Genomic DNA, 21805 nt, shown 5'->3' with positions numbered 1-21805 from the left:
TTCGTCGACTTCTGGCTTCGACTCGAGGCACCGGTTCGGGAGAAATTGCGGTCCTCGTTCGCAGATCGTGAATTAACGAAGACTGATTAAACTACCGGCAATTACGTCACAGAGAGCGCAATTTGCGACACAGTTATAGCAGTGATATAGGAAATCGTCCGGACGATGTCTTGACAAAGAAATTACGTCAACTTCATCAACGTAAGTTTTAAAAGTTTTATCTTCCTTCCTTAGCAAAATTATTTTGCCATTTTTAAATAAAATTCCTAATTTATTAAATAATATACTATAATTGCGATAATTATAAAATTACAATAAAAAGTGATCATTATAATTAACATTATTAAACTTAATAATACATCCGTACATAAATTACGTAATTATAAATAATACACAATTCATCGTAATTACTAGTTTGATGATTAAAAAAAATGTCAACTCTAACAGATTATCCGTTTGATACGGTGACAGAGGATGGTTTCGTAATTTTCCTTCGACTTCGCGTCGATATTTACAATAAAAACACATTATCCCACTTGTCTGCAAAATATGCTGGGCATTTAATTAAATTATTTTGTACCTTTATGTTTCTTTCTCTTCTCTATACCATTTTATGGATGTATATCATACGCGTTATACTTAACCACAAACGAGATTATATGCCGTCTAATCTGCTCATTAAGATTCGTTTGACGTCGATCACAACCACTAGCAAGTAGTACAAGCGTAAAAATCGACAAAGTCAGACACGCCGCGTGACACGTGTCACGTTGCACGTGGAAATTGCTATTATTACTTACTCGCGAGTCGCTTTAGCGTCTACATTGTAATCTTGTAATTTCTCAATTTCAAGTAACAAGTTATTAATTAACGCACCTTTGCTTAAAAAGAAAAATTGATTTCATCATAATTTGAAATCTTGTGCTTTCTCGATAGAGAATATTACAAAGTACAGAAGTATATAACAATATTACATAAATAATTTTTTCGAGAGAGTAATTCTGAAAGCCGGAAAATAAAGAAAAGTAGATTTGCATATAATTAATTAACGTGTTTTATATTTTTCACATGTAATTTTTTTCAAAATTAGTACTGCGTCTGAAAAACAGTTGTAATGTGTCTTACTGGCGAAATTATAAATATAAACAATGATTGCGCAAATAATTTATTTCAAATTTACTGGCATCATTCTAATATGTTTGATAAAAAGTTTTGATATTTAAATTAAGTTAATAAAGCCAATTAATTAAAATTAGATCGATAAATTTAAGAATATACAGCAACATATAAACAAATTCGAGTTTATATTAATTCGAGTACAGCTTTATAATACAATTCTCATCACAGTTGAGCTCAATTCGTTACAAAATCATCCCCAACCCTGCTTATCTCTAAAAATACATTTCCTTTCCTTCCGCTTTCGTTCTCCAGGACGACATCGGTTGCTCTTATTACGAGATATCGATTTGTTGTTACACAACGTTGGCACGGCGCGCCCGTCTTGTCGATGGATTAAAAAGAGGGAAGAGCCGTGATTTCCCTTCAAAAAGATATTGCTCCTTAATTAAAACGTCGCAACGAGAGAAGAAGTTGCAGGGGGAGGAGGTAGAACGACGCAGGACGAAGGAGCAGGAGTGGCGAGATAGTAGAGAAAGAAGCGAGAGCCGACCGGACGACGGGGTCCGGGGTCACGGATGGGCGGGGGCAGGACTGGTTTCGGACCAGTCAAGAGAAGAAGAGGATCTCGTTGCTCTTTGCTCTATCAGCCCGGACTTTACGCGTTATACCGGGTGGGAAAGTCCGAAATCAGTCCCGCGATCGGTCAACTATCCGTGAGAAGATTGGATCGTGACAGGATCTCTTTAACGAAAATTATCGTCCTCTTTGTGCTTCTGAACGTAACTGGTAACGCAACGGGTAAGGCCATCGCATCATATTCATCCCTTTTCACTTCTTAGATTAGAAAAGGATTAGAGCACGTGAAATAAATCTCGGATAAAATATATGAGAAAGGCACACGCGATAAATATTATCACATCGAGGATCGAAGTCATAAAATTTTCTCCATCACGCCTTGCCCTATCCTAATTTCAAAGCTTCGAGCTGAAAATTTCAAGCTAAACACGCGATGTCTGAAACGAGTCGCGAGAATGGACGGTCTTCATCAGACACGCCGAAAATGCGTGCTGCTCGCTTTCGCAACTCGTGGCGTCTTCGTCTTAATACGTACCGTCGAAACAGAAGTTCGAGTAAACTTGGAGGCCCAGGTCGGACTCGAAAGGACGTTGACCGATGGACATTGACCAGGAGAGCGGTCCTGGCTGGGATTGACGAGCACCTTCTTTCGCTCTTGGTCGCAATGGCAATTTAGAAAAAAGGAGACCAATCGCGACGGAATCCGTTAGAAGCGGATTCTCGAAAATCGGTTGTCCACCATTTAAGCACCATTGAAGAAAAGAGAGTGCACTATTTTGAGCGAACGCATGAATAGCAAATGTAAAATTATCTCAGCAGTCTTGATTCTGCTTCTTACGCTACGCAAAACGCCACAAATATGTATAAATTTAAGATTAAAACAAATTCAAACCCCACTATATTCAACAATAGTTTTATTCACCAAATATTATTAATATATTATTAATAATCGCGTTGTAGAAGCAAAGTCCAGCAGTAATGAGATTATCGATATTTTTATTAAAAATATAAAGTTTTGTTACAGTATTAAATCTTTTTTTAATTAAAATTATTTTATAATTATATAAGCATGCCAAGTTTTCTGCTCTTAGTTAAATAGTTATATCAATTATCGCAGTTAACATCTTTTTCACTCTGTTTTTCTCTTTCTCTATTTATTCGTTGTTTTTATATCAAAAGTTCCCGGCGTATCCAAGATAATTCCACGTGTCTCATCTGAAAAGTAATTTCATCGCGATAGTCATTCCAATCACATTATGTTACATCGAGAGACCATTTCTTCTCGTGCTTGCTCATGAGTATCGAAAACAGTAATTTCAGAAGTAACTCTATCTCGTCGCAGCGGGAGAGAGAGACGAGAAAAAAATGGACAAAAAAGAAAAGGGATTTAAAAAAAAAAAAAAAAAAAAAAAAACAAGGACGTCGCCGTGATGAAACAGGAAAGTTCTTAATAATGAGGAAACGAGAAAAAATTACTATTCGCGACGGTGTACCTCGGTCGGTCAACGCATAATGATCCGGTGCGCTCGTGTTATTCTCGCATTCGGTGCGCTAGTTGCGCCAGAAACCTGCTTTCAGCCGAGAGCGGAAGCGAAGGGTGAACGCGGTGAAGCTTCTCCTCTTCGCCTTCTCTTCGCGCGACTTCGAACCGCGTCAGCTTTCCCGACGAGCGAAAGAGAGGGAACGAGACGCGACGGAAACTCTCATGATTAATTATACTCGAAATTATATATACGCGAACACAACCGACTAGAGAAGAAACTAAAGTGACGATACGACGAATGATGAATTAACATGACACCGCCTTCCTTTGCGCCTATATTCGCAATATCTTCCCAATATCTTTGATGAATGAAAGAATGCACTTGGCTGCAAAAAAGTACATTCGCGAGAGAATCAGCTCTGAAAACTCGATCGTGGCAGCAGCACGCAAGAATTCTCTTGTCTCTGCAACTGACACGTTTGATCCATTTCATCCAATTAGATGTTTTTATTTTATTTGTATTTTGCTTATTGTCGATCTTTGATTTGTCACACTGCTGAAGACTAGGTGTAACTATATTTTCTATTTGCGAAGCGTTGGCTTTTCCCTTTAAACTTATAGCGATACGTAACGTTATTCCCCGATGCGAAGAACATTGCGGTCCTTGGGGTTAGAGGAGCAATTCAATCGGCAGCGAGAATTTATGTACACGCGAATAAATCGTAATGTGTACTTTAATATCGCTCAAAAGCGGTGCACATGCAAAGAGAGGAGCACGAGTAACGAATTTAGCATGCCACAATCCGTTAGTCTCTCGTTTATCTTTTTTTCTCTTCTCTTTCCGTTCTCATCTTGCGCACACTCTCTCTCTCTCTCTCTCTCTCTCTCTCTCTCTCTCTCTCTCTCTCTTCTCCCCCCCTCTCCCTCTCTTTTCGCTATTATTATTTCCACGTTCAATGAAAAATCTACTCTCAATGATAATCTATCAAAAATAATCACCTGTCATGTATCACGATATTGATCTCTCTCCATACATCGTGAAATAAATATTAACAAGCACATTTATTTCATTTAAATTATATTAAATTATTTTAACTTGTATAATAGAGAATTGTATAATAGAGAAAGAAAACTGAGAACTGTTATGTATTAAATGGAATTTGATGTGTTTTTCATGGACATAATGTAATATATAATATTTAACAAGAAATAATAATTTAACTTATTCGAAAATTTATATCAAGAATGAAAAATATGAATAACAAACTAATTCTTTCAGAATTCTCTCGAGCATTTTTAATTGAAGAGCTCAGCGTTGGAATAACTTTCAAAATTGTCTATTGTATATCACCGTGGAATTTCATTTTTGGACGATGCACACTGCCGTCTTTTTTCATCCTCATGTTGTATCATGTCATGTCGTGACACTTTTAATCCGGCACACCCTTTGATCCCGTCTCTCTCTCTCTTTCTCTCGCTCGATAGGAGAGATGTTTATCCCTGCGTTTTTGAATAGCCAAATCGCGCGCGCACAGAAAACACAAAGGGCAGTCTTCTAATAAAATTCCTCTTTCACAAAACGTAATCACACGCGCTGCACCTTTGATTAAAATTATGCTTAACTGTGCAATATGCAACTTCTAACGCGCAGAATCTCAAGTGTTTCATATTCCTAATAAAGGAAAAGCCAGAAAGAATAAATAAATTGTGAATATTGCGTTCTTCTCATCACACACATACCCTTCATATTAGTTGCATACATCAAAATTTAATGACATTAACGTTAACTCTATAAGATCCACCATAAGTAAGAATCCTTTGCATAATTTTTATTAAATAAAGAACGTTTTAGCATTAACTACATTGAAAATAAGAGGAAATATTTTCGTACGTTTTTTTCTACAAAAAGAAGAAAATGGCGACGGTTGTCCGACCAAGACGAAAGATAAATGAGACATTACGAAGAGAGTGAATGGATATTTTTCAAACCTCAGGAAAGGGACAGAGAGGGAGAGAGTGGAGGTGAGGACGAGTAATTCGGCACGCCAGACAATGTAAGAACGATATAGGAGCGTCGAGATCCCAGGACGATCCCGAGGGATGAATAGAAACGATCCTGTTTATCCCAGTTCTCCCACTTCCACTGCTCCCGCCAACCACCCCCCTTCTTCATCCACCCCCTAACCATCGTCCGACGACGACGGAGGCAATATGCTGCTCGTGGATTTTTATAACCACCGACTTTTCCTTCTCCTTCGCCATTCTCATCTCGTTTCTTGCGCCCAACCTCATTCTCTCCCATATCTTGTTCGCCACCCCTTCCTCATTCCCCCACCTGGTAGACCTGGTAGATCTCAGAATTTCGACCTCAATGACTCCTGAGAGATCGTCTAGAGAGACTGGACCAACATCTTCGTCGTCCTGGGAGCCCTAACTTCAAACTTTCTCATCCTGTTGTACCCCCCCCCCCCTACCTTCTTTATGAGTTTTGTTTTCTGACAAAAATACACACTTTAATCGAGTTGACCTATCAGTTATCTATGTGTCATTACATACCTTAATTACATGTTTTTAAATATAATAATAAAAGTTATTTACATCACAACTTCATAACTCTATATATATATATATATATATATTCATAACTATATATATATATATATATATATATATATTCATAACTATATATATATATATATATATATATATATAAAATATTGAACATGGAACTTTAAATTTTAGAAATATCAGATAATATATTCGTCGCTTTCATTTTATTTATAAAAATGAAAATTCATCAGTATCATTATACTCGCAAGCAAAAGAAGATGATAAATTAAAACAGTCATTACTCACCTCGTAGGATCTGATAAAGGAAGACCTTGATGTGGTCCGGGCTGAGATGCTGTGGGCTTACGATGATCTTGTGCAAGTCGCTCTGGAGCAGCTCGGTAATCACGTATCTGTGTTGGATGGCTCGTTAAGGAACTTATCGATTATGATCGCTCGTATTATGCTAAGTCGTGTCGCACGTGCATCAGCGACTAACAATTAATAGGTGATTCTCCTTCCCGGATCGTTACCTCGCACCTATAGAACAGGTCGACTAATTTCACATGTAATGACTTCATTTAAATCCTTTAATAATTTCCCAGTTTCATTTCTGGCACGTCGAACGTAGATGTTTTCGATAACGTGAAAAAAGAAATTGGAAATTTAAATGCGTTAAATCTGAAACGTCGTAAACCGAAAGTTACAATTTATTTTTCAGAAGATTAAACGTCCACGAAACGCAAACTGTTTTACTTAGAGTTTATTACATAGATATTAACATTCGAAATAAAACATGAAATTATATGCCGCGCTGTTTTCAAAATATTAATTGGAACATTAATTAATATATTACAAATATATACAAATTTAATCGGGTTGTTATTTTATCTCGCATTTAATAATTACTTTATCGATGTTTATTATAAATGTCATGGATAATATTTATTCATATTACTATTGTATACATACATACTTTATATAAGTAGACTTTCATTATACCAAATTATTATATTTCCTTACTGCCAGGATAATATTTCACTCGCCGCTTAATTGTCGTGAGTTTCATAAAATAATAACGATTGGCCGGCCTTTTCTGAAAAGGAAGAAAAATTTTTATCGGAACAGCAGCCACCGCGCGAATAATCCGTCACCGAGTTATACCGATCCATCAACGTCCGAAGTAAAACTGCAATCGCGCTGTAACGCGGTGTAAAGTAACACGCGTGCGATCGCTTCATCGTGAAATATCCGTGTCACGTGTGCGGTCGAGAGAGTTAATATTTTCGCAGCGGTTGATTTATGGCGTGTACGAATGCATTTGGCGAATGACCGAGCACCCGATCGCCCGGGATAACGTAACAGATAATGAATATCGATATACGTTCTCGATGGTATCTACTTGGCTGTTGCTGACAGTGATCGAATCGGTCATAATGAATACGATTGTCGATGTCATAATGCCAAGAGAGACAAAAAGGGAAAGAGAGGGATAAAGTGTGTTACGCGGAATGACCGATCGCTACCGGGATACTTTACGAAGCAAACCATCGAAAAAAATTAATATCAAAATCGATAAAAAAAATTACAATATCAAAAATCAATCGATTTTGATTTTCCTTTGCTGATCTCATCTTTATCGAGAAAGTTTCTTTCCTTTGTTCATTTTTTTTAATGTCGTTGGACAATATCGAGTTATTTTGGTTTCCATGAGATCTCGTCATTGACAATCGCACTTTTTCACCCATATTTTCTTTCCGGCAAAATATTAATAAAATATTAATATGAACAAACTAAGTTACATTACATCCAACTTACGTTGAGATCATTGTGAAAATATCGAAGGAATGCCCCTCGAGTCGGGAGGCGCAATGTCAGGGACGAGACGCGACGTTGTGTGACATAATTCGACCCCGAAAACTTGCTTTCGCGCGAACAAACGTGCGAGAAACGATGTTCAAGAGAACGTGAGATAGCCGAGAGAACGAACAAAATAGTATAATGGCGGAATGAGGTCGACCGGGTAGATCGGAATGCAGGTAGAGGCTGCCCTGGCGCGAACCTGACGCGGTATGCAAGAAGAGAGAAAGAGAAAGAAAGACAGAGACAGAGAGAGACAGAGAGAGAGAGAGAGAGAGAGAAACAGAGAGAAAGAGAAAGACGAAGCGAGAACTCAAACTAGCTCCAAGAAAGAAAACCAAGTACCGCAATTTAAAAAGATTGTAATTTTGATAATTTCAAACGTGAAGCAAAATTCGCTTTTAGGAAATGCGACATTAGATTTAAATTTCCGTCGCGTCACATTATTGTCTAAAAGTGAGTATTAATTTTAGATTATTGTCGCTTCTGATTGCACGCAACTAGGTAGAAACTTCGATCGGTCGATCGCGATCAAAGACTGGAGAGCGGGCGCATCAGCTCTTTGAATTATCAGAAGCTCGACGTTTCGATTTCGCGATGCAAAGAGAAGTAGAGGATACTATGTGCAGCCCATCGTGTTTGTGAAGCATAATTACTGTTTGATAATTGAAGCATTGAGAAGGATATATGGGATATACGGGATATATGGGATTATCAAAAGCTATACAATGATAATGAATATACAGAAAAGACTTAATTTGGTAATGTTGATAACTCTCGAATAATTAAAATTATTTTTATTTATTTTTCATATTATAAAAGTTCTCTATAAAGTGACCACACTATGTAAAGGATTAAAAGATAAAAAATATAGAGTAAACTTCAAACTTTAAGACAGAAAAGAGCTTTAAGACAGAAAAGAAAAAAAAAAGGAATTTTCTTCAAATCTCAATCAACTTTCGAGTGAATTTTATGAAAATTTAATGTAAAATTATCTTAGCTACAAAATAAATATACAAATACAAAATAAATATTTGACACGTACGTGTGAAAGATATATATTATATTCAATATATTATGTACGTAAAGAGGAATAAGAGATTCTTTATTTTAAATATTTTACATAAATATAAATAATTTATATTGCTTACTAGAGCAACTTTATCTCTGCAGGAATGTAGGATTTCGTATCTTTTGCTATGTAAAAAGAAATCCATGTAGCGATCTAAAAAGCGATTTATCTCGACGAGTGCTCCATTTCGAATTGAACTTCGCGTTTACAGGAATACGATATCTCTTCGCTACGTCGTAACGTCTCTATTGCTATTTCAGAGCATGATTGATGGTCGTACATGCTTCCCGATGCAAACAACCGCGAAACCTCGCCAGGAAAATCATGCCACGGACATCGAGAAGAATAAGTTTTCGACTTCATACTTTCTTTGAACTAGCTGATTAATTACTAATATAATAAAAATACAATAACTCAAAATTTGATTAAATCTCAAAGAGTTAGGCATTAGCAAAAATAATTCTAACTTTTTTTATACATAATTTCTATGATTTTTTTTTCGCGATTTTCTTTTTCAATTCAAGATCTCTAACAAAAATCTCTAACTATCGATGAGGGAAGAGTGAAATTGTCTTTTTTGCAATTTGGAATACACCACAAAGGTACACGAGAGACAAGAACAATAGGGCGATTTTGCGCTTTAGAAGCATTTCTAGAATTTTAGAGATCATAACTGGATAGATTGATGGAGAGCAACTCCTCCACGACGGAAGCGTTCAACATAGCGAGGGATTCTTTATTAACATTAGGATTCAATATTAACGTTATCCAGATATTTCTGTGAAAGAAAAATTGATTCCAAATTGATAATAGAGAATTTGCTGTTGGAAAAAGAGACACTATTGGGGTGCTATTTCTATATTGCCAGGTGTGCAAATATTCCATATAATATAGTATATCGAATTGCCATTCTAATAATAATTCTAAAACGTTAAAAAGTAGACAAATCGAGGATAGATCGTAGATGACACTTTCCCCGAAAGTACTCGTTATTGTCGGCATTGTGCAGTATGCTTAAGGCACCGCCGCGACGATTGGCGGATCGATGCGTGCCCGCTTGCCTGCTTGCCTCCTGGTAGGCATGTCGACCGGTTCCTGGACAAAGCGAGAGTTGCCCCTAGCATCATCTCTCTCCCAGCTCTCTACTCCGCGCCGCGTCGAGCGAGCGAGCGAGCGAGCGAGTGCGAAGGGAATTGAGTATCCTGCCGTTTTCTACCATCTTCTCTTTCCTTCCGTTCCCTCGCTATTTCTCTTCCCTCCCACTTCATTCCCCGCGTCACTCTCTCATCCGGTACCAATCCAAGGAAGAGAAATCCGGAGGACTCTCTGGATATGCGGATTCGCTGGGAGTCCCATATCTCGCAAATAAGCTCTGGAGAGAAAGACCCATAAGAGACCCATTAGGAGATCATGGGGAAAGCAAAAAGATACGTGTCTTGCCTCTGCCATAATAATTTTTAACAGCAGATCCATCGAAATCAATACAAAAATTGAATTAAAGCTTTCAATTTGAAAGCCTTTTTTTTTTTTATAAAGGTTAATATGAAAATTACGTCACTTATTGAAACCTTATATGTTTTTAATATATATTTGTGTCTAGACGGCGAATTAAAATCCGGCATTGGACAAGTGCCGAATTGAGAGTCAGGTTACTCTTACATCTCCCGAGCTTCTGTATCTCTCGGCAACGAATAGCTCAGGGACGAGTATCCCCTCAGATTCTTTTTTAACTGAACTAGATAACAAAGAGGTAAGTAACGATGACAACAACGACGACGACGACAAGGATAAGGGTAAGGATGAGGATAAGGATGATGAAGGCTTAGACTCCGAGGTGTTCGAGCAAGGCCGATCCGGCTCGTCCGACCGGTCATCCGAGTTCGAACTCGACTCGCGCAAACGACTTCGAAATACCAAGAGAAAGAGAAAGAACTCTCGATGATACTGTTCTCTCGCGTTAGCTCATCATACTAAAAAGGCATGAACCTAAGCTGCGTTCAAGTATTTGCAGCATCATGAATGGAAGCCCGAGTTTGTCGAGTTTGTTAATTTCGTAAATTTGAAAAATTACTCTACCGATTAAGTATTAAATTAAAAACCTATGCAATCTCCAAATAAATAATATTTGAATAAGATTATTTAAAATTTGATTTTAAAAAATACAAAAATTTAGATCACCGTTTATCATCCATTTATATTGATACACATTATTATAAATAGAAAATAGACTACTTTTCTAATGTGCATTTATTTGGAATAATCAGTGGAATAATTCATATCTTAAATTAAAAAAAAAAATAGATTTTATAATTTTATAAACCGATAATTTAGATAGTCATTTCCTCAAATGCATATTATTTACATTTTTAAACTAGATAAATGATAGTAATCTCTCTCTGGTAGCATTTAATTTTGAGAGAATGATTGTTTTAGGTAAAACGTAACGAACTGCAGTGAGTAATTAATTATACCTGTGACTGTAACGTGCTCCGTTTAAAAACCGGGAGAAGTGCATACAGAATAAGTTTCCGCGACTTTTCCTTCCGGCTCTTTCCCCCGGGAGTCACGTGCTCACTCCCGATTTTGCATAAATTTAAATACTTTTGCGATGAATCTCGTCGAGGATCCACGACGCGGACACCCGTTATAAATTTGGAGTCGCGGCGTATATTTAGCGCGAGCAAAACGCGGACAAGATAAACTGTTTCGCGTGTCCCATTCAATCGCCATTTCGTTTCTCAGGATTCGGAAACTCACGTCGATTTTCGCGTCAGGACATTTGTAGTCGGGAAAAGAACATCGACGATAAATCCACCGCTGCACTGTGCACCGAGCCCGAGGCCTGTAAATTAGAAGTGTCCACCGCCGCAGGACTCTGTCAGGATCCTCGTTCAGTCGGAACGTCGATACGTGCCGATCGAGTCGAATCGAATTGGGACATTTCTTGCAATATCGTAAAAACGCGAACGATCCCGAAGTAACGATCCTCTATATTTCTTTCTATTCTTGACCTGAGCAAAACCTGTCCAGGAAATGCGATCGTACCTCGTGAAGGTACACGATACATGGCACAAACGTTGCGCGTTTTTTCTTCTAAAAGCACCTTCAGAAATTAAGGCAAAAAAAAGTAGAAAGTGAAATTTAGATTAATAAGATGAGAAGAAAATTATATCGGTTAATATACTTGTAAGAATCTGTAAGAATCCAATGAAAATTATCTCTCTATTAAAAATTATTCTCAAAAATAATACAGATTTTTCAAAAAAATTAATAAGTGTCATTAAAAACAGCCTCTTTTCGTTAAACATTAATATTCTTTGTTTTATAAAATCTCTAGATTTCTAAAATTATCACAAGTTTCTAATTACATAATTTCAGCATTACTGTTTTTCAATTTGTTACATTTCAGTAAAACGAATTTATTACTTTTTTCTCGATTAAGAGCACCAAGACAAAGCTGGAGAGATTAGAAAATATCATATACATTTCCGAAGAAACATTCAATTTCTCATTTAGTTGAGCGACTTTTAATTGGCTGATTATTCAGAGCTAATTATCTCCTTTTCTCTTTCCCTCCTTCGTCTCCGTAGCCTGGTTCTATTGATTATATTCAGAATGATAGCCTACTCGATGAAATTTTATGTACGTGTGCCAAGAGAAAAAGGAAAGGAGGAAATGGAAGAAACGGGAAGTGAAACGCGAACAAAGGACCCTCTACAGACCGACCGAAAACTCCACGTGCGATCGATATTCACAGAACGCCGATACTCGATATGTCTCGAAGAAGCTAAAAGAGGGAGGAAGCTGGCAATCAATCTCAGAAATATAAAATTGGCAAAATATACAATGCACTTTTCGTACTTCAAATCCAGCAGAATTATCGCAAATTTATATACGACGCTGCTTATTTTTTTTTATACTTTTAACTAATTCCGTAATTAATGTATAATAAAATTATCATACAACTTGGTAAAGTCGAAGATCCTTTTACATCGATGTAAAAGATTGATAAGAACAAATGATCTTTTTTGGATTAAGATAAAATATACTTCTGTTCTATTAGATTGGATAAATTTTATATTTTAGAACGAGTATCCTTAAAACACGATATCGTCCTTCGCTATCCCGACGACGCTTTAAGCGTCGTTCACAACGTCTGACTTCGGATAATCAATAAAGTGTTCCTTCTTGTTCCTCTCTTTCTCTCGCTTTCAGCGTCGCTTATATCGTGCGTCGATCTTCGAGATATTCCAGACGAGACGACAAAAAAAAAAGAAACGTCCGCGCCAGCAGCCGAGACGTTTATTTAAAAAATGAATCGCTTGAATCGACTCGCGAAAATCTCCTGCGGACTTTCCAGCATCGAGAAAACTTGACTTTTCAAATTATACATTTATTTATTTCGAACTTTTCTCTCTCTTCGCTATTTTTCTCTTGAGAGAAATTAATTAAATCGACAAAATTCGAGTCATAATATTGAAATTATTGATAAATGCAATTTACATAGAAAGATATTTAAATGATATTTTTTTTGTAAAATTTTTTTGTATGGTATTTTTGCATGCGTGGTTTTATCATTTAACATCGTGTCATGCACGGCACAAAGTGCTCTCATTAATAGCGCGCGTTCTAAATACCGCGCATCGATACTCAAAGGGAATACTCGCGTAAAAAGGGACCATCAAAGGAGAGATAGAAAATTATTCACATCTCACTTTACGTGGAAAGACCTGAAAAAGAATGTTGAATCATATCGCAAACGCTTCTGACATTTCGTTTAAATCTGTGAATTTTAAAAATATAGAGTTTTTGACTTTCGCGTATTTTTTTTTTTTTTTTTAAATTACAATTGGCTTACGCGCACGAGAAATGATTTATTTAAGTAAAATGTTATCATAAAATATAAATTTACAGAAATTGATTTTCTCTTTTTAACACGTAAATAAAAGTTAGCAAAAGGACTTTTCTGTCTCTCTCTTTTTCACTTTCCAATGTAATTTCTAATACGTCAGAATAGTCCTCTTTCGCAAGTGGATAACACGGCGTGGGAATCCGCGCGTGTATGCCCACGCACGCGTGCGTGTGATTCGCGTTTTTCCGGCAAGAGAAAGAGAAAGAGAAAGAGAGAGAGAGAGAGAATCCACCTCCGCGCGCTCCACCGGATATCCATTCGTTAATAAACAGCGTAAACCGATCCCCCATGCCGTAAGGAATGGAAACGCCGACACCCGTCACTCTCCGAGTTAATTGCGCGAGCTGGATTTCCGAGTAAGGCAATAATCAGTGATGACAGCTGACATTGTCGATCGTGGAACTGAAATCGCAAATCGATAACGCGCGAAAACACATCCGGTCGATCAACGATACGCGAATCACATGAAGAAAAAAAAAAAAATCGGCGCGTTTAAAGTTACAAATTTTTTTCTAATAATCGTCGGTCGGTTCGTTTTATTTTTATTAGAGAACGGGAGGTTCACGTAGTCCTCGGGAAATAGAACGGACGGACGTACGAACGAGAGGACGGAAGCGAACAAATGCGAATTTCGCGATTACCGTAAGGAAACAATGAGCGAGGCACGAGCAGAGCCTCGTTCGAGCGCACCTCCTCGCCGGAAACTCTTTTTCCGCGCCGGAACCTATCCAGGTCGACGAGAGGCACTTTTCGTTCTCACCCGCGATCGTCCGCCCGCTCATTCGCTCGCCTCCGATTTTCCTCGACGATTTCCCGCCGCGTATTCTCCCGAGCGAAACGTGGGAGGTCGTGGCAGCGGTGTGCAATATGATGCAACCGCCGACGTGCACTGCTGTTGGAAACTCGAGACGTCGCACGGTGACATGGGTACTCGAGTCTTTTAAAAAAAGGAAAAAATATCGAAGTACACAGATCCTTAATATACTCGATATAAGTAAAATATATGCATCTCTGCTTGGATTACATATATAATTTGAAATACCTGAGATAATTTAGTGATAGAGAGAAAAAGAAACATTCTAAATAATAATTTTCTTAAAAATGTCGTTTTGGTAACATGTGCAATATCATGCAAATAAAGAAGTAAAAAAAATAGCAATGGAAATAAATTGGAAATAAGTCTTCGAATAAGACAAAAATTAGATCGGTTTATTCTGAGAAAACTTTTTTTTTTATTTTCTCTCTTTATTTACTTCTAATGTGATATTTCTTGTGCTTATTATTTATTTTGCACATCATATTGGTGTTGACATTTCGCGCAATTGTTATTTTTTATTTTCATTCTTATTAGCTTGTTTAATTTTATAATCTGTATTATTCAATATATCTTGAAATATTTTTCTCTTTCTCCCTTCCTCACGTATGGATATTTTTATTTAAACAAGAAAATCCATTAAAGCGGTGATAATACTTTTCGGGGCATTAACAAAGAGCCACACAAAAATATCCATTTCCGGACAAAATCAAGTAATCGAAGTCATTTCCCGTGAACGTCACATTGATCGAATACGCTGGATACAATGAAAAATATTGGAACATTAACATAACAACGGTCATGCGCGAATGGTTAATGGATTAAAAAGAATAGACAGCTGTACGTAATGGCTGATATTAATCGTTGGAACAACACACGGAATCGCTATATTACATCTAATAAAACTAAAAAGAGAATTTATCGGTCAATTGTATTTAAATCATAGCGTGCAAAATAATTATTTATACAAAAGATACTTCAATGGAAATGTTTAATTCTTTCAACATCAATTGTTATACTTAGAAAATAATATCCAAATTGCAATACAAAATATTTTTTTATAATATTGCAGAGATTATTAAATATAATGATTCAGTAATCAGTTAAAGATAAAAATTGTCAATTCATTATATATTTTTTACATTAATTTATATTATATAATTAGCAATAATAAATTCCCTATCCTTTCCGAGTAAAATGAATTGAAGTATATTGATACTAAAAAAGTGTATAGCGTTTAAAGATTTATGATATTCATTGAACATGGGATAATAATAAATTTATTATATCTCGAAAGATAAATATAGAAATAAACAGAGTAATAAAAATAGTTAATGGTAAAATGGACAATAGACTTATTATATCCAAGGGACTGGATGCTATAATAGAGTCTGAAAAAATAATAAACGATGGATCCTGTAGATTAATGCGTACGCGAGAAATGCAATATCGGAAATGCGTATCGATTACTTATTAAAGCCGATAATTGCGCGAAAATACGAATCTAGAGATATATGAAGGAGAGTTTCCTCACGTATTTTAGGAGAGTAGATCCCTCTCAAGGACTTGTTGACTCGGAAGACAAAGAGCTTCCGCGAGGAGAGGGAAGCGAAATTAGTTTGCGGCCACCGAGAACTTAGATCAAACCGTCAAACTTGAGCTTGACGTAACTGGTCCCGTGTGCAATTAAAGCCCCGCCAGGTACGAACCTGAGGAAAAGCTCAGCTTTTCCCGCGAGAGCGAGCAGGTAAGATCAGGAAAAATCGCGCTATCATCAACTCTATCGATTTTCGTCGATTCCTCATTAAGGAGATTTGCTCTTCTTTTTTTTCTATTCTTAACAATAAAAGTATTTTATGACGATTATACATAGGAAAAAAAACGATTTTGTTAAAATAAAAATTTACGCAAATACAAAGCTGAATATTGTTGAACTACCCAAATACTAACATAGAATATTTAAGTGTGATGATAACACTGTAAAAATGTTGAATGTTCTAGCAACCAATTTGAACGTTCTACAATCTCTCTGACTGGCTCGATAAATTATTTTCAAATCTGTAATCTTCAGACTTCAGCAAAATCGTCCTTTTCATGTTGAATCGAAGCGTTTTCATAAGCGTTTTAAAACAAAATAAAATTTATCGTTTCTGCTTAAAATTAGGTGTCAGCGAAAATGAAAAAATTTTCGATACCGCTTGATTTACCCAACGATCTAATCCGGCCGTAACGATAATCCACACGCTCGTTACGCACGTGCGCGACGAAACGAGCCCGGTGGGGACTGACATTTTTTCCCAGTCGTATCGTTTTTCCCCGATACGATACGGGCGGATACAGCGGCGATCGAGAACGCCGGGAAGGCAATATGCGGGCCTTCTCTTCTTTCATATCGCGTCGCCTCCTCCGCGCACGCCGTAAAAAAAAATAATTATTACGCGTTGTTAACGCGTAATCGTAAGCCCACGTTGTGCTTCCCCGTTGTGCCCCCTCGCATCGGCGCAACGGATGCAACCGCCTATGCGTCTCTCCCGCAAATCGAATCGATTGTGATCGCCTCAGGCGATTTCTGTGTAATTGTCGAAAGTATACATTATTCACGAGAGACAAGATTCAATCGGGTTTACTGTTTACCTTCGTGCGCGGCTGAATAACGAAAGATTAAAGCATTGCGCTCATGACTGGTGAGAGAAGGAGGATCTGTCGTAAGAAGATATTTCATAATAATGAAGCGTATTGGTACGCGAAAGAATAGTTTTGCTGGATATTGATTGACAAATAATTATGTTAGGCCATCAAAATAATTATATAAAAAATTCAAATTAATTATTAGAAAAAATAAAAATCTTTTTGCGATATTATTATCATATTTAAATGTCCTACATGATAATTTTGACAACAAAATTATTTTAGATTTGTATCTGCCCAAATTTTTAGATCCTATATCAAAATCATGCTTTCTGTGTAACACAACAGTGGATAAATTTCGACATTACAATTTGATACGCACTCATTGTAACAACACGAATTATTGACATCAATTAATTTAATGTACCTCATTATCGTAAATGTGGTAAACGTGTGCGATTATATTACGCTTTGTCTAGTCGAATGGTCACATGATCGAACGGTCGGATGATAATTAAAATTACGAAGCGAGCCCTAGTAGAGGCGGGCGAAACGTTGTGTTGATTACGTGGAAATTAAGAAGAAGCACGAGGAAAGCAAGGCAATTATCGCGGGAGAGAGGAAGGGGGAGGAGGGAGGGGGGAGGGTAACTGAATCCGCGACGTTACGAGGGAGTGGTAGTTATCAGTTACACGCGACATTGTAAACGGCGATGGGCGAAGCGAGGGTGCATGGGTGGCGTGCAGCCGGCGACCGCAGCCGCTGCTAATGGCGCACTATCGACGTATCAATGGCGCGCTGCGGCGTGCGCATTAATAATACACGTCATTACCATCGAGCGAACTCATCCCGGGCGCGCGCCATGGCGTATTCATGATGTTCGCCGTCCGCCCGTCCGTCCCGGATGGAAACCGCCGCCTCCGTCTGATCAGATCCGGAACTGTCGCCCCGATAAACAATTGAAAAGCGGTAATGACCGCTATGAATAAACAACCCGACGGAGGATGCTGCGGTCGTGATTATGTGAAGACGAGGAAAATGTGTGCTCGTTGCCAATTTTCATTTCCTTTCGAGTATCTTCGTCCTCTCTTTTCTTTTTTTTCGTAAGGTTTTTTTTTTACTTTCATAATACGAGGATGCGATTCGATTGATGTGTGTCGTTTAAAGTTTTCAGCCTTCCCGAGGTTCGAAACGTAATTAAAATCTAAGAATATAAAGAAACGCGCGAGTGGGGAAATATATAAATGGGATCTGCGCGTATCCCTTTACATCGTCCATTATTTGGAAGATGTAAAGGGATACGCAGATTGATGACAGGACAATGACGCAATTGCGATGCAAATGCAATATTAGCTACAGGGAGGGGTGGCCACATCACCGGTAATCCCTTTCGTCTCCCTCACCCTCCTCTGCCCCGCGGTTCCATCGGCACTGTGGTCGCCAGCGATTTCTGTGTTCGTGGCTGCGCAAGCTAATCGAGAGTCGCTCCTTAATTAGAAATTAGGCGGTCGCATTCGACGCCAACCCCCCTCCTCCGAACTCTGGACGTCGGGGGCGCCGCACTGAATTTTTCATGTGGACAAAATTAGAATCGATCGCCGGCGGCGGGAATCGCGGAATTAAATCGCGGGGACAACGTAGAAGAGGGGCAAGAGAAAGGGGGTAAAAAGTCAGCGGTGGTCCATCGATGGGGTTTCCGCGACCGCGCAATTTGCGTCCCGATTATTTATTTGTCGGCGCAATTAATGCCACTCCCGCTGCGAAAAATTTATCGATCCACGTGTCTGTCGTAGTTTGTTTATTATCGAAACATTCATTCGTTTGCCTGTTTATTGATGGATTTATATTTTATGGTATCATTTATTGCCTCGGTTACCTATCCATTTGTTTATTTATGGATTTATCTATTTATTTAATTATTGTACTTGTGTGCGCCTCTATAGCGACTAGCTGACCAACTGACCAATTAATTTTTATTTACTTCATTTATATATTTAACTTAACTTTTTCTTTCCAGACGACAAGTCTAAGTTCAAATCTACGAAAGATAGCATCACTATCGCAAAATGCCTTAAATTTTATTGCGATCCCAAAAAATCAAAGTAGAAGAAATCACGAAGGGGAAAAAAAGAATATATATAAAAAAAAAAAAAAGAAAAGAGAAGGATGATCGCAAAGCATAGTTGTGCTAACAATGATCTACACAGTTACGACGAGAGGGGAAGGGGGAGGTTGTGATAGAACGCGAACAGGGGCTTACCGGAAAAGAGAAAGGAGAATGGAAAAAAGGAGAACACGCGTGTAAGAGAACTGATTTATCGCTCTCGCCGTCTCGAGATTAACTCGAAAAATCCCGTTCGTTTAAAGACTAATCGATCGATCGATCGATCGATCGCCTGATCATGCGAGCATGTTGAATGGTACTCTCGCGAAGAGACGGGTAAACCCGTAAGAGCTTTGTCCCGGCTACTGAAATAACTTCCTGCTTTGCTATCGACCGGAAAATTATCTCGTAATACCTTCTTCAGAAGGACTAGTTTTTCCCGTAGGACGATTTTTTTCGCAAGACGCAATTTTCTAGCAGCATATAACATATTTTCAGTAAAAAAAGGCTTGTTGTAGAAACAATTCCTCTTTCCTCTCTAATTTTTCTAAAATTTCATCGAGGAAAAATACATAAAAAATAGTAAAGAAAAATGAGAGAAAGCTTCAAATACGAACGCGGAAAAATAGGATTTGTCGAACAGTAATAAGTCGAGTTGGAAAGTTCCGTCCCTCCTAAGAATCTTTCCCGGAAAGAGAACTCGAAGAGAATCGCGTTCGTGATCTGCGCGAGTTTTAATTGCCCAGCGATTAAAAGTTTCCGTGTCGTTCGAGACGCTCGTTTCGAGAGGTCGAGCGTTGCGTGAGAACGATGCTCTTCCGCAAGAGAATCCAGGAAAATCCGCAGAGGACTACCTTTCGATGGCGTCCTGTCGAGACATCGCAAATACCGGAGATTAAGGACAATCCAAAAACTTTAGATTAAAATCGTACGAGTTAATTATACTCGGATCGGATTCGGAAAATTATCGCATCCGTCACAGTCCAGACACTCGAGAACAGCGAGAGAATTCCGCAGGATTGTAAAAAGAAAGAAAATACCTTGACCCTCGAGGAGAATTCACCTGTGTTTGGAATCTCTGTGCCGAGATTTATCTTCCGCGTGACCTCGAATACGAGCGTTTAGAAAAGGATACATTTCTTGGAAGAAATCCAGATGCGGCGGCTGAAGGATATCCAGCGCGGAAAGGACCTGCAAAAGAGACAGAAGGAGATTGAGTGCCTCGTCCTTTGACGAGACGAAAAAGGGGACGCGATTGATCCTGCTTTTTTCGTATGAAAGGTGGTATCCAACAGGCAGGAAACTGTGACGGGATGGGTCGCAAACGCAACCTCGTCCTCGGGGAAATAAAACGCGGAAATTTTCAAGACATCCGCCGTGCAATTTATATATGATCCATCTCGAACGTTCGTCAAGAATATTCAATACTAAGCGGTATCTGTCTCAATATATTTACTTACGAAGCGTGTATAAAATTTCGTTATCATATTTTATCATTTGCAACAATTATCATAAATATAAAATAAATTCTTGAATGCTAAGTCCAAAATGATCAATTTTTAATTTATCGTAAGAGAAAAAGGAAAAAAAGGATTCGATTTTTCAATAAACTTAAAAGCGATTGTTATACATATTTGCAAATAATTATTACATTAACGCGCGCAATAAATAAAAATAAAAATTTTTTTTATTTCTATGCTTCTGTTTCTGTTGGCATTTTTCTATCTTTTTACAATTTGTCGGTCACAAACATATTTGATGTTTCACTAAAACATAACACTACTCACGTTATCATGTTTGAAGAAGCAAAGCATTTTCAGTTCCCTGAAGACTCGCTTGCTGCTCACGAGACTTTGAAAGACGTTCGGCAGTTTTTTTAAGGCTACTCTCCTACCATCCCTCGGATCCGTGACAGCCCTGGAAATTACAGAAATAACATCAAAATTTTAGAAATGTGTTCTTCCATCGATCGATATATATCTATACTCGCGAAAAGATATATTTTGTCAGAAAAGAAATATACTTTCTGCATTTACTGTTATGTTTGTTACACATTCATACAAGAAAAAAGTGACTGGATAGCCATCATGTAGTTTCATCATAGTTAAGTGTAGTTATTCGAGATGATAAATCGTTCTTCTTTTCTGCTTCATTATCTTATCATTTTATTTCGCTATTTTATTTCTACTATTTGTACTTGTTTGTGAATAGACTAATAATAGGCTATATTCTGTTATCTATTATGTATAATAATATATGTTTTATATATAATAAGATATCTCAGAGTTATCTATATATATAAAATAAGAAGAAAATTGAATGTTCAAAGTATCTTACTTACAAATATTATCTAATATTTTGATTGCAAATACGATTCCAAAACTAAGAGAAAAATGGAAAGCAATATCAGTTCATTTCAGTTTTAATTCAAGAAAAAAAGGGGGATATTGGTCAAATGATCAACTAAATAATGTCCGAGAACTCGTGTCGATGATAACTCCGGTGAACATAAGCGAACGACAATTTAACCTTCTCTCTTTCTCCTGCATCGGTCTCTCTCTCTCTTTCTCTCTCTCAACCCTAGGCCAGTTCCGAGAATAATTATTATCCCAGCAATTAGTCCGTTTACGGGTACGGGTTCGATTTCATTGTTGAGTGTTGTCGTTACCGCAAAACCGACGATTCCG

General features: G+C 37.7%; 1 protein-coding gene across 1 annotated transcript in view; it reads right to left on the bottom strand.

Annotated features, from left to right (window-relative positions):
- Positions 1 to 21049, bottom strand: part of nmo (serine/threonine-protein kinase nemo) — a gene marked incomplete at its 5' end in the record, with an annotated part of 49361 nt that extends 28312 nt beyond the window's left edge. The window contains 3 exons of the mRNA XM_025219888.2: positions 6035 to 6141; positions 20254 to 20309; positions 20906 to 21049. Coding sequence (XP_025075673.2) covers positions 6035 to 6141; positions 20254 to 20309; positions 20906 to 21049 — 307 coding nt within the window. The remainder of the gene's footprint in view (positions 1 to 6034; positions 6142 to 20253; positions 20310 to 20905) is intronic.
- Positions 21050 to 21805: the final 756 nt, after the last annotated feature.

The sequence above is a fragment of the Pogonomyrmex barbatus genome, unplaced genomic scaffold, assembly GCF_055798465.1.
Source record: "Pogonomyrmex barbatus isolate J1 unplaced genomic scaffold, ASM5579846v1 scaffold7, whole genome shotgun sequence".
Classification (NCBI taxonomy): Eukaryota; Metazoa; Arthropoda; class Insecta; order Hymenoptera; family Formicidae; genus Pogonomyrmex; species Pogonomyrmex barbatus.
Note: the sequence above shows the minus strand (reverse complement) of the source record. Positions and strands in the feature narration are given on the sequence as shown.